General features: G+C 38.2%; 10 protein-coding genes across 10 annotated transcripts; 6 read left to right on the forward strand and 4 right to left on the reverse strand.

Annotated features, from left to right (window-relative positions):
* Positions 1 to 256: 256 nt before the first annotated feature.
* CIR2 (electron-transferring-flavoprotein dehydrogenase) lies at positions 257 to 2,200 on the forward strand (the record flags this gene model as incomplete). Its single annotated transcript, XM_002496602.1, has 1 exon — positions 257 to 2,200. The coding sequence occupies one exon, from the start codon at positions 257 to 259 to the stop codon at positions 2,198 to 2,200; it is 1,944 nt and encodes a 647-aa protein (XP_002496647.1).
* A 376-nt stretch (positions 2,201 to 2,576) lies between these two features.
* On the reverse strand, positions 2,577 to 4,907 carry CDC24 (Rho family guanine nucleotide exchange factor CDC24; the record flags this gene model as incomplete). The annotated part of the gene is made up of 1 exon (XM_002496603.1): positions 2,577 to 4,907. The coding sequence occupies one exon, from the start codon at positions 4,905 to 4,907 to the stop codon at positions 2,577 to 2,579; it is 2,331 nt and encodes a 776-aa protein (XP_002496648.1).
* Positions 4,908 to 5,234: 327 nt separating this feature from the next.
* On the reverse strand, positions 5,235 to 6,449 carry ERV46 (retrograde cargo receptor ERV46; the record flags this gene model as incomplete). Its single annotated transcript, XM_002496604.1, has 1 exon — positions 5,235 to 6,449. One exon carries the CDS (start codon positions 6,447 to 6,449, stop codon positions 5,235 to 5,237), a length of 1,215 nt encoding a protein of 404 aa, XP_002496649.1.
* A 531-nt stretch (positions 6,450 to 6,980) lies between these two features.
* SNX3 (Snx3p) lies at positions 6,981 to 7,574 on the reverse strand (the record flags this gene model as incomplete). Its single annotated transcript, XM_002496605.1, has 1 exon — positions 6,981 to 7,574. The coding sequence occupies one exon, from the start codon at positions 7,572 to 7,574 to the stop codon at positions 6,981 to 6,983; it is 594 nt and encodes a 197-aa protein (XP_002496650.1).
* A 30-nt stretch (positions 7,575 to 7,604) lies between these two features.
* On the forward strand, positions 7,605 to 8,132 carry HAP5 (Hap5p; the record flags this gene model as incomplete). The annotated part of the gene is made up of 1 exon (XM_002496606.1): positions 7,605 to 8,132. One exon carries the CDS (start codon positions 7,605 to 7,607, stop codon positions 8,130 to 8,132), a length of 528 nt encoding a protein of 175 aa, XP_002496651.1.
* Positions 8,133 to 8,491: 359 nt separating this feature from the next.
* Positions 8,492 to 10,816, forward strand: PTA1 (RNA-processing protein PTA1; the record flags this gene model as incomplete). The annotated part of the gene is made up of 1 exon (XM_002496607.1): positions 8,492 to 10,816. One exon carries the CDS (start codon positions 8,492 to 8,494, stop codon positions 10,814 to 10,816), a length of 2,325 nt encoding a protein of 774 aa, XP_002496652.1.
* A 373-nt stretch (positions 10,817 to 11,189) lies between these two features.
* VTS1 (Vts1p) lies at positions 11,190 to 12,884 on the forward strand (the record flags this gene model as incomplete). The annotated part of the gene is made up of 1 exon (XM_002496608.1): positions 11,190 to 12,884. One exon carries the CDS (start codon positions 11,190 to 11,192, stop codon positions 12,882 to 12,884), a length of 1,695 nt encoding a protein of 564 aa, XP_002496653.1.
* A 505-nt stretch (positions 12,885 to 13,389) lies between these two features.
* Positions 13,390 to 14,943, reverse strand: PDE2 (3',5'-cyclic-nucleotide phosphodiesterase PDE2; the record flags this gene model as incomplete). The annotated part of the gene is made up of 1 exon (XM_002496609.1): positions 13,390 to 14,943. One exon carries the CDS (start codon positions 14,941 to 14,943, stop codon positions 13,390 to 13,392), a length of 1,554 nt encoding a protein of 517 aa, XP_002496654.1.
* A 2,353-nt stretch (positions 14,944 to 17,296) lies between these two features.
* On the forward strand, positions 17,297 to 18,757 carry ZYRO0D05104g (uncharacterized protein; the record flags this gene model as incomplete). The annotated part of the gene is made up of 1 exon (XM_002496610.1): positions 17,297 to 18,757. The coding sequence occupies one exon, from the start codon at positions 17,297 to 17,299 to the stop codon at positions 18,755 to 18,757; it is 1,461 nt and encodes a 486-aa protein (XP_002496655.1).
* A 112-nt stretch (positions 18,758 to 18,869) lies between these two features.
* SAW1 (DNA-binding protein SAW1) lies at positions 18,870 to 19,709 on the forward strand (the record flags this gene model as incomplete). Its single annotated transcript, XM_002496611.1, has 2 exons — positions 18,870 to 18,880; positions 18,950 to 19,709. 2 exons carry the CDS (start codon positions 18,870 to 18,872, stop codon positions 19,707 to 19,709), a joined length of 771 nt encoding a protein of 256 aa, XP_002496656.1.
* Positions 19,710 to 19,719: the final 10 nt, after the last annotated feature.

Here is a 19,719-nt window from a genome sequence, read left to right on the forward strand (position 1 = left end):
GCTTCAATATTATATTTCAGTAAATATAGCAAATCTCATCATCATTGACTCTTGTGTAATTTCTCATGCGTGAAGCCACCACCTGACTCTTCTGCATAATATCGGTGGAAAGGTCATCAATTTTTGATCAAGGTTAATAACGCTGACGCCATTGATGACCTACCCATACAAAAAAAAAAAAAAAAAATAAAACAGTATAAAGAACATAAAGATACCATTTTAACTCTGCCGTACTGCTACATCTACCGAAGCAAGCATGTTGAGATTCGCTAGAGGCTCTTTGCGACAGACAGTGAAAACTGGTGCTAATGTTCTTTGTAAAAGAAGAACCGCTGGGTTAACTCCCAGGTTAATGAATCAACGGTATTCCATGATGTTATTGACAAATCGTGGATTCCACCACTCTTGTCAGTTATGCAAATCCGTGGAATTACCTTTCCAAGACTTATCTCCGGAGGAACAAGCAGTTTTAACTGAAGAAAGGGCCGTTGATAAAGTAGATGTGTGTATTGTTGGTGGTGGTCCTTCTGGTTTGGCCACAGCTATCAAACTGAAACAACTGGATACGGATGAGAGATTAAGAGTTGTGGTGTTGGAAAAAAGTGGTGATATTGGTTCTCACATTGTTTCTGGTGTTATAATGGACCCAAGAGCGTTAAGAGAATTATTTCCTGAAAGTGAATACTACGATGCAAATGGCCAAGGCATCCCACTACCGCCAGATTTAGTGACTAAAGTTGTTAGTGAAGATTTGAAGTATTTTATGGGTAATCTATCCTTTCCCGTACCTGCACCACCCCAAATGCAAAATAAGAATAAAAACTATGTGGGTTCTTTGAGCCAAGTTGCCGCCTACTTAGCTGAAAGAGCAGAAGAACTAGGTGTCGAAATTTATCCCGGTATTGCAGTTTCCGATGTCATCTACAGTGAAGATGGCCAGTCCGTTGTTGGTGTAGCGACAAAGGATATGGGTATTTCAAAATCTGGTAAACCAAAGGAAAGTTTCGAAAAGGGTATGGAATTCCATGCAAGACAGACCGTTTTTGCAGAAGGATGTCATGGATCATTATCAAAACAAGTTATCAAGAAATTTGATCTACGTAAGGGCAGACAGAATCAATCCTATGGTCTCGGTATTAAAGAAGTTTGGGAAGTCAAACCGGAAAATTTCAAAAAGGGTTTCATTTCACATACAATGGGATACCCATTGTCTAATGATGTCTACGGTGGTGGATTCCAATACCATTTTGGTGACAATTTGGTCACCGTGGGGTTGGTCGTTGGTTTAGACTATAAGAATCCATATATTTCACCTTACCAGGAATTCCAAAAATTGAAACAACATCCATACTACAAAAACGTTTTACTTGGTGGTAGATGTATATCCTATGCTGCTCGTGCCTTGAATGAAGGTGGGTTACAAGCAGTACCTAAGTTGCATTTCCCAGGTGGTGTTCTAGTTGGTGCATCTGCAGGATTTATGAACGTTCCAAAGATCAAAGGTACTCATACTGCAATGAAATCTGGTATGCTAGCGGCAGAAAAAATGTACGAAGCAATTTCGCCGCTGCCCTCTTTAGAAGAATTGGAAGAGGCAGAAAATGAACAGCTGTTGGAAAAACCAATCGATTTAGAATCTTACGAAAATGCTTTCAAAAACTCATGGATTTATGAAGAATTGTACTCTGTGCGTAATATAAGACCATCTTTCAATACCAGTTTGGGCGGCTATGGTGGTATGATGTATTCCGGTTTAGATTCATTCATTCTCAAAGGTCGTACCCCATGGACCTTTGGATTCCACGAATCGGATGCATCTGTTACAGAAAGTGCAGATAAACATAAACCAATTCAATATCCAAAGCCTGACGGTGAGGTCACTTTTGACATTTTAACGTCTGTATCTAGAACCGGTACTTATCACGATGAAGACGAAAAATGCCATTTAAGAGTTCCTGATCAAGATTTACAAAAGCATGCTGAAGCTGCTTACCCCAAATACAAGGGAATTGAAAATAGATTCTGTCCAGCTGGTGTTTACGAATACGTCGAAGATGAAAATTCACCACTGGGAGTTAAATTCCAAATCAATTCTCAAAACTGCATTCACTGTAAAACCTGTGACATCAAAGTTCCAACCCAAGACATTAATTGGGTTGTTCCTGAAGGTGGCGACGGTCCTAAATATTCCCTAACTTGAAAAGGATGACAAATTTCATCAAGTCATCCAATCATACTAATGATTAACCCTCTGCACTATTTATTTATTTATGTATTTATTAATTTGCTTATTAAATCTCTCACCAGCAAGCATCCTTTTTGTCAACTGTTTTTATAATTATATGTTTTATATCGATATATGCCTATTTACTGATATTCGGGATTTTGAAACCAGAAACTGTAATAGAAAGCCAACCATGCAAAACTTTATCTAATTCCATATCTCATTTTATTCTGGTGCTTAATTTTTTTTTTTTTTTTTATCATCATCATTATTATTACTTCTTAAATCTCTACTTTTAATTATGAAATAACCTCCAAATAAAAAAGTTCACATGAATCAGAATTTTATAAGCTCAAGTGTAAGCCCAAACATTCAAAATACGTTCTTCACTCTCTCTTAACATATCCTTGGCCACAGTCCAATCTTCTTCAGATTCTAACATCACATAATCACCATCTTCATCTTGGTATTTTACTTTGCTTACTACGCCTGAGTGACTTAATTTCCTCCTTATTATTCCCATCACATCTTCTATACTAGAGGATAAATCCACTAAAATGGTGTAAAAATCAGATTTGTAAGATATTCTCACCAATAGAGATGTCTTTGGTATCGAGTTTTTATAATTTTCAGAAATTGCACGGTATTCATTTTCATAAGATGTTGGGTGATGCTTAGGTAAAACCTCTGATACGTGTTTATGATGCGATGACGCCAGCGAAGTCATGCTGTTATGAGTAGTTCTATAATGTGCCGGTGACGAAAAGTTGGACACTTCACCACTATTGGAAGTCCTAAATGACTCACTTCTAATATTTCTAACGAGAGTTTGTAGACAGGATGACCAATTTTCTCTTGTTTCCTCATTTTTGAATTTTAGGATGAAGTTTCCTTGTTCTTTAATTGATTCCCATGTGATGGCTAATGAATGAGCACTTTGTGGAGTTATTTGAGTTAAGTTAGCAATCATGATACGTCCTCTTAAATCCAATTTAGGTTCAGGTCCACCTGCATTCGAACCGGAATTGGATCCATTCAGAGAACCAGTAAGGTTTAAGGTTAATGACGAACCTGAATTCGTTTGTTTTTTCTTTAATGATAATGAAGTGCTTTTCTTTGGAACAACTTCTGAGAATAAAATGATTATTTTTTCAAACAGATAAACTTCAAATTCCCTTTCAGGCTCTGAAGAGTTACTTGTTGAAATGAAAACCTTATCGAAATATAATAATTCACCAAACTTAGCAATTCTATAACCCTTCCAATTGAGCACACGGCTGTATAATTTTTTTACAACTTCATGATTCTCTGTTCGCCTTTGATTTTCATTTATACTTCTAGCAATTCCCTTTGAAATTTCTAAAGCCAATTCTAATTCTTTTGAACTCGCTATATCTTGGCAAGCTTGTAAAAGTTCCTTCAAAAGTAGAGGGTACCGACAGAGTCTCTGCACTGGTTTGTAAAGAAATGACTGTAACTCCAATTTATTTCTAATGATAAGATCAGTTTTAGGCATTTTTTCTAAATGCTGTGATAGAAAATCTATTGCAGCATTCTGACCTATGGACCATGGTTCATAAAGTTTAAAGAAATACTTGGAATGTAGAAATAGAGCACCAATACGTTGTTTTGGGGAATCCACTAATGAATTTATTTCCAATGCAACCAAAAATCTTCTTTGAAAATCTATGGCATCACTTAAATTGGGAAAAAGCATGTATAACTCTTCGGAGGTAATTAAGTTACTGTTTAACAACTGCTGTCTGTAAAGATCTAAAATTTCCAAATCATGGACATATTTACGTTCGGTAGTCACAAACTCCTTTATAACTTTATAATGTTCCGTAGTATTGCGTTGTTGTGACAAATAATGTAATTCTCTCTTCAAACCTTCCTGTACAGATTGGAATGATGGGAAGATCTCAGGTGCAGAATTCAGCAGAGTGTCCACTACATCCAAAACTTTAAGCAAATGACTAGTTGAATTAGAAAAAACGTCCGAAATGGTAAACAATTCCTCATCTGTAAAGGCAAAATGCTGTTTACAACCCAAAATAAAATCATAAATCGATTTTTTACAAATTTTTAGGTCGTCACTACTCACCACTGGCAATTTAAACTGCGGTTTAACTGCATTAAAAATAATACACAATGGCGAACCTTGTTGAAATAATTGTGATATTTGCGTTACTGGATCACAATCCATCGATATCGGCAAAATCCCCATGCTGAATGTAATTAATGTATCCTCCATATTGGTATTATTAATATTATTAATATTATGATTATTATTACTCTGTCCACCTGCATAAGTAATTCCATCTAATGACATTTCCTCCTTGAAACTTGAATTGGAAATCGAGGAAGCTCGCTGTGCAATACTATGAGAATCTCTACCACTAAACGTTGAGCCAATACTTTGATGTCCAATGGCCTTTTGTTGTTGACGTTTCTGTGAAAGGAGCAGAGCCTGTCTTTCGCTCAAAACTTCACTAGAAGCATATGCTAAGTTTAAATATGGTTGCATCTGAGGCAATTGTTCTAATCTTCTTCTCATATTTGCACAGACGTAGTAAAGTGAGTCCTGCTCCGTGACCGCCGTGTTCATAACATTTTGTATCGAAGGTGACCTCGTCCTCTGCAGCGGAAGTGATGTCGAGGACATATGCGCTTGTGTAACCATCTGCTTACGATATAATTCGGTTTCTTATTATTCTTTTCGCACGCTTTTTTCTTTTCACTCCTGTATTGTTTCGCTCTTCGAATCTTTGAAGAGCTGTAACCAATGGTATCCTTAAAGAACCGAATCCAAATAAAATGTATTCAATCCAATTCTAAATCTTAAGCCTTTAAGATTTAATTTTACCTACTACTATTTCACTATTAATGTTCTTTACACCTTTAAGCTTTATCCTTTTCGCTATTTCGGAAAGAAAAAAAAAATGGAAGAATTACTTAGTCGTACACAGTGACACACCAGTTCTATTGGCGGCCAAAAAGTTTCCAAATATCATACAGATTTTTTACCCCAGATGGATTTTTGAGCCTTGTAGGTGATTTTATCTAGCACTGTACCGACTGCTAGAACACCACCGATACTTGTAATACAGTTCAAAATGAAACCTGACCAAGTTTGAGCGTGTTGTTCACGGTTAATAACTTTTAATGGTGACATTTCGAAATATACAAAAAGTCCCGGAAATCCACCCTTTGTGTGTAGAGTAGTTGGATGGTCTTGATCTGCACCACCATGCAATGGTCTATCATGGAGGGTGGCACTGAATTGAGCGGTTTCCACAACCATTTTATCCATATATTCGTAACGAGTTGGAACAATCTTTGTAAAATACGAGAATTGATGCATGTGTGTATCACGGTCAGGGAATGCTTGGCGGCCATCTAATGGAGCAGTAGCCACACTAGCACCCCTACCACGAGCATTGGAGGTAACGGGTTTACCAAAGCTCAAATGGTTAATAATATGGTTAAAATTTAGGTTGTGGGTCTTTTCATAGAGTGAAAGATCGTGGAAATGTCCTTTTGGATTTTGGAACGCTACACCGGGAGCAAAATGTAACGTACCTTGAATACGGTTTAATAGTGCGCTACCTTGCACGCGACATCCTTCATTCAATTGCTCGTTTACACGATCCACGTAACCTTCTCTTTCACACTGCTCAATGTTCTTACCATCGAAAAAGGCCCAATTGGCTTCCAAATAGGCTCTGCGAACATCGTTACACGTCTGACAACACACACGTTCCTCCTTTGGTACTTCGTTGTTTCTACTCTGGTCTTTAGCACCGTAACATGCCCCACAATAATTCTCATCCTTGGGGTCATAACTTTCATCACTTACCTTTAAAGATGAGGATCCAAGTGATTGTCCATTTTGATCCAGTCTTGTCTTTGTGAATCCAGATTCTAATAGATCTAACTGGATTTCACCAGCGCTGTCCATTATATCTAAACTTAACATATCACAGGGCATCGATGGGAAAGTAATATCTGCTTCGAGTTCTAACTTCAATTGACGGTCCTTATCAACGACTAATTCGGGTCTATTAACCACTTGATTAAAATTTAACCATTCACTAATCAATAGGAAAATGGTTACCAAACAACATAGCAAGGCAATTATACCACCTGTACGTGTACGAATACGAACATCCTCCTCCGTTTTAGAGAAGGCGTCAAACGTCCTAAGAGTCGACCTCTTGAACATAGTTGAGAGAAGAGTCACAGTTATCGAATTGTCGAAATGTAGATCTGTTCAACAGTTATGGTCAAGACACCTTTTCTCTTTTATACGTAGTCGTTCAAAAAATCAATGAAAAAAAAAAAAATAAACAACATAAAAATAAAGTATTGATCGAAAATTGAATCAAATTATACAACGACACACAACATTAGAGAACAGGAGATGGTCGAGAGGGCAATGCATAATGTAAAGTAAAATTCTAGAAATTTTATATAATTTTTTTCATATTTTTCCGACCCCGTTTGGCTGAGTAGTCTAGGATTATCGTAAAGAATCCATTGTACTGAAGCCTGTCATACTAGTATTAATATGATAATAATTTTCTAAAAAAAAGAAGGTAAAAAAATCCACAATTTCCACTTCCCTGCTAAGCCAAATTCCCATCGTATTTTTCACCACCTTCCTGTACCGATCTATTTCTCGTCTTATCATTAATAAACTACAAAATTGTATGTCTACCTCATAAAATCCAGTTATTTCGCTCTCTGGTATATTTTAGCCCACAAATTTCTCATCTTCTACAAATCTCACCAAAACTTTAGAACCTGATTGTAACAATGGATGTCCTGCAACAGTTTGCAACCATTTGCACAAACCTTGTCTACGTTCCTCAATAACTTCATCATTAAACCTATTCCCCAATAAAATCTTTCCAGGCAAATGCGGCACTACAACTCTAGGATGACCACCACACATGGCCAATTCCTTTGTCAAACATTTACGAAAGAATTCAAAATCTGAATACCTTCTACGTACTCGCGAGAACCGTCTACCAAAGGAAGGTAAATTAGTTCTACAGATTATTTCATAATCTGTAAACATACCTCGAGTATCACTGCCATGAGGTGTATGTGTTTTAGGGTTAACTACCTCAGCTTCAAGGAAATTCTCTGGTTCTGCATAAATTTCACTTGAACTTGGTCCTCTATGTGGTTGTGGTAAACTCGTCTGTTCAGTGCTGCTAAATGACTTGAACTCTCTCATAACAAACTCTCCTCCCTTTTTCTCTATCTTATTGTTCTTTGTTTGTTTGTATGTATGAGGTTGAGTAGCTCTTTCGGGTGTCCATGAGTTCTTGAATCTATACATATGTAGCAATACATAAGGACAATTACTAGAATGATAAGAATAATGGCAGAACAAGAATTAGAATTTATGGAGAACCATGAAGATGTAAGGGAGGATAACGATGAAGGTAATACGAATGCTGGCGGGACTACAACTGGTAGAGTACCAGAACAAGAGGATGAAGAGGAGTTTGACGTCTTTCGAAACGTAGGTCAAGGTTTAGTGGGTCATTACAAAGAGATAATGATTCAATATTGGCAAGAGCTAATTAATGAAATTGAATCAACAAATGAGCCCGGGTCACAGCACACAGATGACTTTAAATCACACTCATTACCACTAGCGCGAATTAAGAAAGTGATGAAAACTGATGAAGACGTTAGAATGATAAGTGCGGAGGCACCAATCCTATTTGCTAAAGCTTGTGAAATCTTTATTACAGAATTGACCATGAGGGCTTGGTGTGTGTCGGAGGAGAACAAAAGAAGAACTCTACAAAAGGCGGATATCGCAGAGGCGTTACAGAAGAGCGATATGTTCGATTTTCTAATTGATATTGTACCAAGGCACTTGCAGTAGGGAGGTTAATATGGGACCGACTCAAGAGAGCTAACGAGAGTTAACAATGGATATCTCACCACACTTCCATTTCCTATTACTTACGATACCCCTGAAATACAAAACCCTCCCATTTTTTATATCAAATTCTAGAGAAAATTTTGAAGCTTCTGGGAAAATTAATGTTACCATTCCAAAAATTCTCTTTACGGTTTTACAGTAGTTTATATTTTAAATATGTCAATATTTTGCAGGTTTTTTTTTCTTATTTTCCATTTTCCATTTTTTCGCCATCTTTTTCAATTTATGATGAACATTGAAGACATAACCTAGTTAAACTTAACAACAGTACCTGAACAGCACAGATAAGTAACAGCATCATGGCCTTTCCTGAAGTTGAGCAATTGCAGCAAGCTCGTAGGCTTGCTATGGAGAATAATCCTAATGAATTGTTACCGAAAGTTCTAGAGACTTCAGGTTCACTTTACTTGTCACAGGGAACTTCTTATGCATTAAAACTTGAATTATCAAGATTCTTTTCACAGCTGCTTCTACAGATTCTTTCAGATTGTGATTTTCCCACTAGTGAGAAACCATTTGTAGCTCAACAACAATTACGGTGTCTTTGGTCGATTATTAGATCAATTAGGGATGGAACTGCTTACAAGTATTCGGTTTTATCGTTATCAGCTGCATACCCACTCTTATTTGATCTAGTTGCCAAAACGTCTAACAAGGAGACTTGGGAATTAATGCAACAGATGAAATCTTTTATAGTACAACGTTGGAATACTCCATTCCCCGAGACACCAATTGCCAATGAAAATGATATGTTTGCAGATGATGCCAAAAGCATGGGGGTTAGATTAGCTACAGCAAAATTTATTGCAGAAATTGTCATTGTTCATACTTCAAGATCGAGCAGTAGTCCGAATGACGTTATTAGCATTTCATCAGTGCCGGAGGGACATCCTGTGATTTCAAACAAACAACAAATCGAATCTGAAGCTAAAAAATTTTTAGACGTTTTACTCAATTATCTGGTTGAAGAACCAATAATGGTCGCACCACTCTTCTCTGGTATACTAAATTGTCTTGCGTTTGTCATGCGTCATAGACCGCAAGCAACGATGAGAATACTGGGGGCACTTTTAAATTTTAATGTCGATGCAAAATTCCAACAAGAAGGCACATCGATATTGAATTATCGATTAAGTAAAAGATTTGTGGAGCGCTCTTATAAAAATTTCGTTCAGTTTGGTCTTAAATCTCAATTAATTAAAAATCATGGTAGCATGGCACCGTTACATGCAAGATTATCCAAAATTTCAAAGACTTTACATGTAATTGGCGAAGAAACTCGAAGTAAAGGTGTATTAAACTTTGATGAATCTCAATTCGATAATAAAATGACACCCAAGGACAAACAGAAATATACTTCACTGAGAAAACGTCAACAGCGGCAACTACAGTCACAACCACAACCACCAACACAACAGCAACTACCACAACAAATACAGCCACAGAGAGGTAGTGCCAGTAACTCACCAGCTCCTAATTCGACCCCACAACTAGTTCAGGAAGCGCTTCAACAGCAACCTGAACAGGTGCCTAATGATATACAGCTCTTGTCACATTTGCAAAAATACACAATGTCGAAAAATACTCCCAATTTCTTCAACGGATCACCGATAGCCATCGATAATTCTTATTGTGCTATCTACTCCTTGATGAATAGTAACAATTCAGGTCAAGATGTTTCCAAATTATCACAAGAAGTCATGGTCAAACTATGCAGTGAAGCATTTTACAATACAGATACAACGAAATTAATTTCAGGTCTATCAATTGTAGCATCTCGGTACACAGATCTAATCAATAAATCAACACAATCGAGAACAGGCGTCGAACAGAGCTCTGACGCAAGCGGCAGCCGTAAGCGTAAATCCGAACAAGATTCACCACCTAGTAAACGTTTGAAAAATGAAGAGCCCCACGATCAAGATGATGAAGACCGCGAAGATGCTATCCCATTGGAATTGACACAATCTGCTTCTCTTACGGAAGATGAGAAGATGCGCCACGTACAGGGAATTGTCCAAAGAATTGTTGCCATCAAGGACTCTGACGAAAATCCGGGTGTGGCAGGCATGCTGGGTCACGATACTGATCCATTGATGAAGATCAAACTGCTCCAATGGAACCAAAATTCTTGGTTACATCTTTTAACGAGGTTGGCAACTCGTGGATTAACTCACAATCCTGCTATGTGTGATTTGATAAGAGAATGGTTACAGGAACAGTTTCTACAAGACATTTCAAACCGTATAGGAATGGTCCTCGAATGGCTAAGTGAAGAATGGTATGCAGAGACTCTCGTTGGTGCTACTTCCTACGAAACTTACAACAAATGGTCCCTAAGCGTCCTCAATTCCTTAGTACCATTCTTAGAGAACCAGCACCGTCGTCTTTTCATAAGATTGATGAGTGAACTCCCCAGAATCACACAAGCACATATCGATACAGTTAGGCCGATATGCTTAGATCCAGCAAGAGCTTCACTAGGTTTCCAAACTTTAAAATTTCTAGTAATGTTCCGTCCGCCGGTTAAGCCAAAAGTACACTCATTATTGCTACAACTAAAGAGTGAAGACCCCACAACTTCTCAAAATGTCGATAGCATCATAAGCAAATTCTATACTTAATATTTACAGTCCAATTACATAGAAGCCGCCAACGGTAATCCGTATGTCACCCAATCACCGCATTTATTTCGTACTTATCGCTCATCGCTTATTCTTTGTTTAAATGTGGTAAAATTTTTCAGGTCCGAGGTTCATCAACTTGACAAGTCGAAGAACTTCAAAAGAACGAAGAGGTGGACAAGGGAGACAGGATTTAGGCCGTTGTCAAGCCATCTCAAACCCTTAAGAAGTTTATTTCCTCTACCATTTTGCACTAGTCATCATTTCCCTTTCCTTAAGAGTCCCAGTTCATAGAAATAAAGAGAATAGAGAGTGATTTATTATTCTTCGTCGTTGAAGTTTAACCAAATAAAAACAAAAAAACAAACCCAGTATGAACCATGCATATGATGAATTTGGGCAAGGGAGCCAGTCCCCTTACACTGTAGGTCGTGGTGCTCATCCTGGTGCAGTTCTTCTATCACCACAATCAAGTGCGATGAATTTAAGCAATTCCATTGCGAGTCCAATGGTTTTGTCACCAAAGATGGGGGCACAATCCCATAGTATGTTTTTCAACGATGTTGTTGATGTACAGCCACTACCTCAACCGGCTATACCATCTCAAAGTTCATCAACAACTCCAGCGGCACCGGCTACTGCTTCTGCTGTGGCTGCCGCCCCAAAACAGGGTACCCAGGCTCCACAAAACTCTCATGCCACGCATAACTCAGCAGCCGGTTCTGCTGTACTTTCACCAATGGTACAATCACCAAATTGTAATCCATCAAATTTAGGTTCAGCATCGATGTTCTTGGACTCATTTACAAGACCTTCTAGCACTAGCATGTTAGGAGCTAATTCTAAGCCTAAGCAACAAACACAACAAAATCAACATCCGCAGTCATCACAACAACTACCACCTTCACAAACGGCAACAACGGCAGGGGCTGCAAGTCAACATCTTCCACAGAGTCAACAACCGCCTCAACAACATCAACAATCAACTGTACCACCACCACCACAATTGCCAAATAACCCCGTTGTTAATTTCACTCAGGATATCAATCAGCTGTGTTCTTGGCTGTCAATGTTAAGCAGTGCTCAACAAAATACGGTCATGGATAATTTGCTGTTTACATTACACGAAGATGTTCTTCAATATACAAAATTGAAATTGAACAGTTTGGTCAAATCTGGTTTCATCTCACCACAGGTTCCTGCAATTGCCTCACCTGTTCCAAACAGAGACCCATATCCTTTGATTAATTTGGATTCAGTTTTTACTAACGATGAGGTTGATAATGATCCAAATGATAATTCAATTTTGTTTCAGCATTGGTCGCCACAACCCACCTCTGTTACTCAGCCAATCTTTGACTATATCAAAGATGTTCATCAGAGACCAAAGTCTGCTGATCCTCATGTAGCAAGAGCCACTGGCCATGCTCCAAGTAATAACAAGCCAAAACGTAATTTAGGCGTTGGTAACAACAACAACAACAACAATAATAATAATAACATTAACAACAACTCCCATGCAAATGTTCATAGTTATGGTCATAGTAGTAGTAATCATCATTTTACTTCTAAGGCAAGGGCTGCTGCTGCATCAGGTGGTGATATAGACAGTAGTGGATCTGCTGAATCGTTGTCCAGACCTGCTTCTCGTGGTAATGTTCAAAATGGATCCGTTGCTATCAATGCTGCGCATAATAACAACACTTCCATTGGTAACAATACTAGTAACACTCACAGCGGTACCAATAACAACAATAACTCTACCAGTAATAGCGCTACCCCAACTGGAACTACAACTGCTACTAATGGTTCATCGATGAACCCAAAGACCTTGACTGATCCAAGACTGCTGACGAACATTCCCGTTTGGCTCAAATCGTTGAGGCTACACAAGTACTCTGATTCATTGAGAAGTAAACGTTGGGATGAATTAATTTATTTAGACGATGAAACTTTAGAAAAGATGGGAATTTCTGCGTTAGGTGCCCGTAGAAAATTGTTGAAGGCCTTTGCAGTGGTTAAAGAGTACAAAGAACAAGGATTGATTGATCAAAGCGCTTATGTGTGAAACTGCTTTGCCAGTAGTGAAAGTAAAAGAATAGAAGAAAAACACTTTTAAAAATAAAAAAAAAAAATAAAAAGGAAAAAAAAAAAAAAAAAAAAGATGAAAAAACCGTAAAATGTACATTTTTATTCTTTCCATCTGCCTGTAGTTGAAGTGTGTATAATTTTTTTGTATAAAATCCTATTCAAAATATGAACAATAGTAACAATAATAATAACAATATTAACAATAACAACAACAACAAAAAAAAAAAAAAAAAAAAAAAAAAAAAAATAAAAATGCATGCGATGAAAAATACATAAATGCAGATGTCTATAATTGATTATTTTACTCTATCTCATTTTACTTTAAATTGAAAGAGATTTTTTTTTTTTTTTTTCTTCAAGGTCTTAGCATTTTTCTGTATCTTCTTCTTCTCCGTTATCATAGTGATTCTACCTGAAATGATGAAATCCGAAATGGTTAATTATTCCGAGTAGTCTATTAGTACACCACTAGTAGTAATTAATCAAGACCTGCTAACCCAAAATTCACGATTGGATTTAACATTTTCCACCAAAAAACCAACTTGAGGAAACGTTTTACAGAATTCTGCAAAGAATTGCTCTGCAAAAGTATCGATGAAAAAAATTTGACCAGCTGGAATTGCTGGAAAATTCTCTGTAAGTTGCTCAGGTGAGGCAGTATAAAAATCGTCAGAATAATCGATCCCATGTTCCAACTCTGGTGAATTCCTGCCTTCCGCGTAGCTATTCCTACGACTGCCACTGGTACTACTATTATGTTTACCACCTTTCGCCTGATACCTATCTAGTAGTGCACAATCATCAAATTCTAAAGTAATTAAAGCTGCCCATTGTGCTGAAATCGTTAATGGTCTCGTAACATTCGAGATATCAGCGGCTTTTAGTATTAATGATAGTAAAGATCTTGGATCACGTGCTGCCTGGTTTGATTCTTGTAACTGCCGTACGTAATTGCCATGGAACGCCATGTCTGTTGCCATGATAGCCTCAGATATCAATTCCATGTGTTGGCGGCCTTGCGAGGTCTTACCTATTAACTGAGGCCAATGCTCCGATAATAATGAAGTGAAAATATCGGTGTGCAAGTTCTCTAACACGGATCTCTGTTTGTAGTGCAATGCAACTGGTGAATTGTATTTGCACAATAATTGATTATTCGCACCTGGGTGTCCTACATCGTGGCCTAGAGCCGCAAGCGTAACCAAAAGAACTTGTAACGGATCAGTTAATAACCTTTTCGCGAGTTGCCATGCAGCTTGCATTACATCCACGGCATGACGGAAATTGTGAAATCTGTTGACTTGATGATATGAGGATTCTAACGTAAAGATCAACAACAGTAACTTATTTTCTTGAACCGTTGATTTAGCATCCCTAGCACATTGACGTAGAAGAAGAAAACCGCAATATACCAGTTCTTTTGTTTGTAATGAATGTGGCTGAAAGGACCATGTGTCTAACGAGTCCCAAAGTCTTGACTCCATTTCAGGTGTTACGCCTAGAAGTGATGCAAAGTCGATACTTCTAATGGCCCTTGGAATCACATTAACTTGCTGATTGAATTGCTGGACACACCGCAGATGTCGGATCATTAGATAGAGACCACTGAATGGTCCATCATCGTACATCCAATGTGACATACGTGCAATACGATCTCGACAAATGAGAGCCAATTGCTGCAAACGGGATAATATTGATAAAGTTGAATCATCATCCCGAAGTTGAGATTCAGTCAATGCAATAGCATTGAGGCAGGGAAAAAAGCGTTGCAATATCGGATTCAAATCCTTGTAGGTACCATCGGGTCTATGGACTATAAGTGCAATACCTGTTTCAAATGACCAAGGTTTGATAGTATTACTATCACTAGCACTGGCAATATATTTTGCACCTACTCGTTCTCGGTACAGATATAGCAGCAGTTGATTTATATCATCCAACACTACAACTCTATCAAACAAACTAGGAAACCTAGTGTCTATAGCATCTTGCAACGGACCTTGTGCTACTCCTCCAACAAGAAATAGTGAGGACATTGTATGATCTGTGTAACCCTTTAAAAGGTCTCAATTACTATTAATGTTGTTATTATTATTACTAGTGGTAGTAACAAGTAGCAGCAAAAGTAGTACTAGTGGTTCCGCCTCTTTATCGTAATTATAGTCACATCGTCGGCTTTCATATATGATTCCATAGCAGCATAGATTGAGAGCTTTGCTCCGGTCAGGCCAAACCTTTGAGATCGTTCTAGACGAGAGAAATGAATGTCCGGTTTATTCCACGGGTATGTCCGAATAACCACTCACGTGAAATACAGGTGACACTATGACACTATATATCACATGATACTCACGTGATAATACATCACTGATTACTCGTTCTCTCTTACCAGAGATAACATTGATAGATAGATAATTTACATGAGTTCTTATACACATCGAGTGTGGTTCAAGAAGCAATTATGGTAGTATTGGCCCGCGCTCAAGCGGAAGCTGTCCCGACGGGCTCAAAGAGAAAAGCGCAAAATGCAAACAATTAAGAAAAAGTAGCAAGGTAACGCATAGCAACGGTGAGGGGCGCAGGAAGGGGTACGCGGAACTGGAAGAATCGGATTTAACTATATAAATATTTTCATCGAATCAGAAGTGCATAATTTTAACAGGTCCAGCTAAGAGACTAGCGTATAATTAGCAGAATGACAAGGAATTATCTCGAGTTTTCTTTGTTTTCTTCCTCAATGCTTGTAAATCACGCCATAAATCCACGAATAGCTCTTGTGATATAGTAGGCTGGTCACATCTGGTTACAGTCATTTGACAGGTGTGTCAAACGCTCACTTTATTACTAGTGCCTTACTTTACAACCGTATTGCTCGATAGTAATCGAAGATGCAGACTGAGCCTTCACTTGTATCTGTAGCATAATTTATCAATCCATGACGAATTTTTTTTTGGAAAGTATGCGAAAAACATACAGTCAATCCAAGTACATGAGAAACAGGGACAATTCGCATCCTAGACACTTTTCTTGAAGCATCTTAACAATCGGATTTACATCGAGCGGAAACTCGCTGCATAGAAACACTTTCGGAAAAACAACATATGTGGGCACGAATTTGGCTTTCAAGGCGGGGGATTGACACATAAAGGGCAATCGGCAAGATAGATACCAAGAATATGTTCGCAGATGTGGAACATTAGGACCTAAAAAAGAGTGGAAGAGTTGTATGCGAGAATACATCAAGCTATTCAGGCTTGGGTTTGCGCCAGCATTGGGGTACCTTGCCTCTATATGATTTTTCTTAATTTGATACGTCTACGGCCGTCACTTTTCTTCTCTATTTTCTTTCAGATATGTATGATACCGCTTACGAGAGCGCTTGTATGGAGAAAGATGTACTTCGAAAGCTTCTAGAAGAGGCCGCGAAGCTGGTGTTCTCTTACCTTTTCAACCGCTCAAGTGAGAAGGATTCTACAGTGAAGCACCCACTAAGTCTCTCGATGAAAAACCAAAGGTTAGTTACAAACTCTTGTGCACTTGCAAAAGCAGTAGAGTATTCAGTATAGTATCCGTTGGAGCAAGCATCGCTAGTAGGTCCCAGCTCAGAGGCCAAATGAGCGTCTAGATCAATTGTAAGCTGATCTTCCAATACTCTATAATCGAATAAACCAGTCCGCTACATAGCAAAGCTAGCTACTCCAAAACGGAATACAAGCTATAGGTCGACAAGAGAGACCTCCGACATTGGTGTATATAGAGTTTTGGAAGGAGTTAAGAAGAATAAACCGGTTGCAGGAGTTTGTCGTTAATTCAATGGTCTAGAGAGTGCAGAGAATGTTACGCAACTGGTTAATTAGAGATTCTAGTGGTAATTGACACACTATGTTACTCAAGACTGCTCTTGCAGATCTATTGACAATACTGCACACGTGAGAAGCACATGATCTACACCTGTATGCTCCCGTCTACCTCTCTCCCCGATTAGGAGATTTTCGAGGCGTAAATCGCAAAACAGCCCAATACGGAAAACGCCTTATATCCCAATTGGGACATGGCCCTGTTAAAATATAAGTTCTCAATGCGAGTGAACATAGAAAACTAATTCGAATAAAGCGAGATAATCGTTTATCTACAATTTAGCCAGCTACACCGCTGCAGTATATCGTCTTTCTGTTTCTAATTTGTAGAAGAAAGTACAAGTACTGAAATCTAGTTAAAAAAAAAATAATTTGTAGAGCTCACAGAGCCTTCCTTCCATATCCCCTTTCCTCCTCTTTTCCTTTTCCCTACTGTTAAAATTCCATGATACTGGATTTCTCACCTTGCCTAACTGTAGTATAGTATCCTAATTACAAATATTTTGTGCTATCATCCACGAGAGTTTAAAGTATGTGGAAAATGAATTCTTCAATAGAACGTAAAGATCACTCTACTCAAAATGCAAATTCCATTATCAATGAGCGTAAGGCTAGTACTCCTTCCACTAGTACTACTAAGGGCTCCATGAATGTGCAAAACAAACCAGGGTTTCAGAAGAGAATGAGTCTACCAACAATTTCAGTCAATGATAAGCCGATTAGAAATAGACAGAGTTCATTACCAGGCTATAATCCATCAACTACTATTGATAAGCACCTCCATGGTCACATGTCACAGGATTTATCATCAGCAGCGACAGGAATGTTCTCTGAATGTATGTTCCAGCCACCACCAAAGGCTAAGGATGAATTACCACCTTCGCCATCATCCATCCATACCAAACCTGATTGGATTGACTTAGAATATTCAAAGCGTAATCCTCCAGCTCAATCTCCATCCTGCAAGATTAAACGCCATCAAAATCAAAATACTCCAAATTCTGGTTGGCATAATACTAATCCCTCCCATTACCATGGTAAAAGGCACCCTGCAAGATCATACTCGAGTACCTTTGCCCCAGATAGGAAAAGGTTAGTCAATCAATTTCTAAAATCTGTAGAGCCAGTTCCATCAAATGACTCCACATCGACAAAAGAACAGACACCATCTACTTTGACGCCCTCTACTGGTATAGACCCTGAGAGCATCTACTTAGGTCAAAAAAGCTCGTTGCATGCCCTTTTATATTTCGATTTGGAACAATTACAGCGGTCTATGGCTAAGCCCCCACAGGTGTCTGTAACAGGTCCTCCCGGATCATCCTCCACATCGTCAGTCTCGTCATCTTCAGTTTTGCCGGAGGAGAATTCGTCATCTTCATCAAGTTTATTTGGAGTTTCTGATGAATCTTATATGCCGCCTGAATTCGACATCGATACGGCTACCTATGATCTTAATAGCGGAATATGTCAGAACTATAATGAACTAGACTACTGCAGGAAACATGTAGCAACTCAGTTGCATAATTTCGAAAACGTTATCAAGCAAAGTTTTAAGGAGATCATCATTAAGGATGAATTTGAATTTCAGAAGAGTTTAAAAACATTTGATTCACTCGTAGGTGACCTAAGAAAACTAAAGGAGCAAGTATTACAGATGTATGAATCTATTAAAAATAAGAGTCTTGTGTCTTTGAGAAGAGAATTTGACGAAAATGAACAAGGTACCTTTATATCAAGAACAAATGCTGCGGTGGAAGCCAACGTACGACAATTGAGAAGTTTAGAGAATAGAATTGAAATCTCAAAGAGAAAATTGGTACGACAAAAGGATACTTTGAAGAAGATGGAAAGTTTATTATCTTTGAAGGACGATATGTTAGCGTCTCAAAGAAATACAAAATTGGCATATCAATACCGATATATGGTTTTTGATCTTGGTGTTTTTACGGTTTTAATCTGCATCTTTGCTTTGGGTAAACTTTTATTGTGATATACAGTGTAACATTGTATTATTGTATATAAATAGTTATGTAGACGAGCTAGCGAGCTCTCACGGTGTAATTATAATATAGCTGGGACTAATATAAGAGAGACAGAGGAAGATGGCACCAAGGTATGTGGGTGATTACAGAATGATTGGCTAGCCAGACGTGAGAAATACTAACACATTCTCTTCATCAAGTGTCGCATTAGTTAAAGTCGCCTCCAATACAGTTCTACCTATAAGAATCTTTATCAATAGGAAACAACTACTACAAAACAATTCTAAGGATACAGTTTTCCATGCACCACTACTTTCGAACAATTCTATTGTCTGCATTAAATCACCATCCACTAGAATATACCTTTCCAACCATGATATGCAGAACTTAACCAATGATATTGAAACAGAGATTTTACTTATCGTACATGAATTGACCTCACCAGAATTGATGCAGGATGTACTGAGAAAGATTAAGATTGGTCAATCAATGGACTGGCAGAAAGATGTTATGCCTAGAATCTTCCCCAGTGAAACTGAACCGCTAGTGGTTTCCCACATTCAGTCGATCACAAGAATCGCTAAATTCAAATACAAATTACATTTTAAACACAACTGGGAGCTAAACATCTTTATCGATAACATTAGAGCACTAACTCATATTAGAGCTTACCTGATGTTTAAAAATGATTTGTCCATAATCCCTCCAGTGGTAGGATTACACTCCAAATCCAAGCTCTTACTACATGAACAGATGGAAACAGAGAAACCACCTCAAGTGCTACAAGAAGATGATGAACCTTCTATTCCAAATTACGATGAAGCTGCAGAAATCCAAGAAGAGCAGAAACCGGAGTTGAAGTTTAAATACAGTCCAGTGGTAAGCCTAGGCGAATGCATTAATGTGCATGTCCTACAAAGACCACAGAGAAACAAGAGAACTCAGCCAACATCATCCTAGGGTAAACTGA

The sequence above is a fragment of the Zygosaccharomyces rouxii genome (genome assembly GCF_000026365.1).
Source record: "Zygosaccharomyces rouxii strain CBS732 chromosome D complete sequence".
NCBI lineage: Eukaryota > Fungi > Ascomycota > Saccharomycetes > Saccharomycetales > Saccharomycetaceae > Zygosaccharomyces > Zygosaccharomyces rouxii.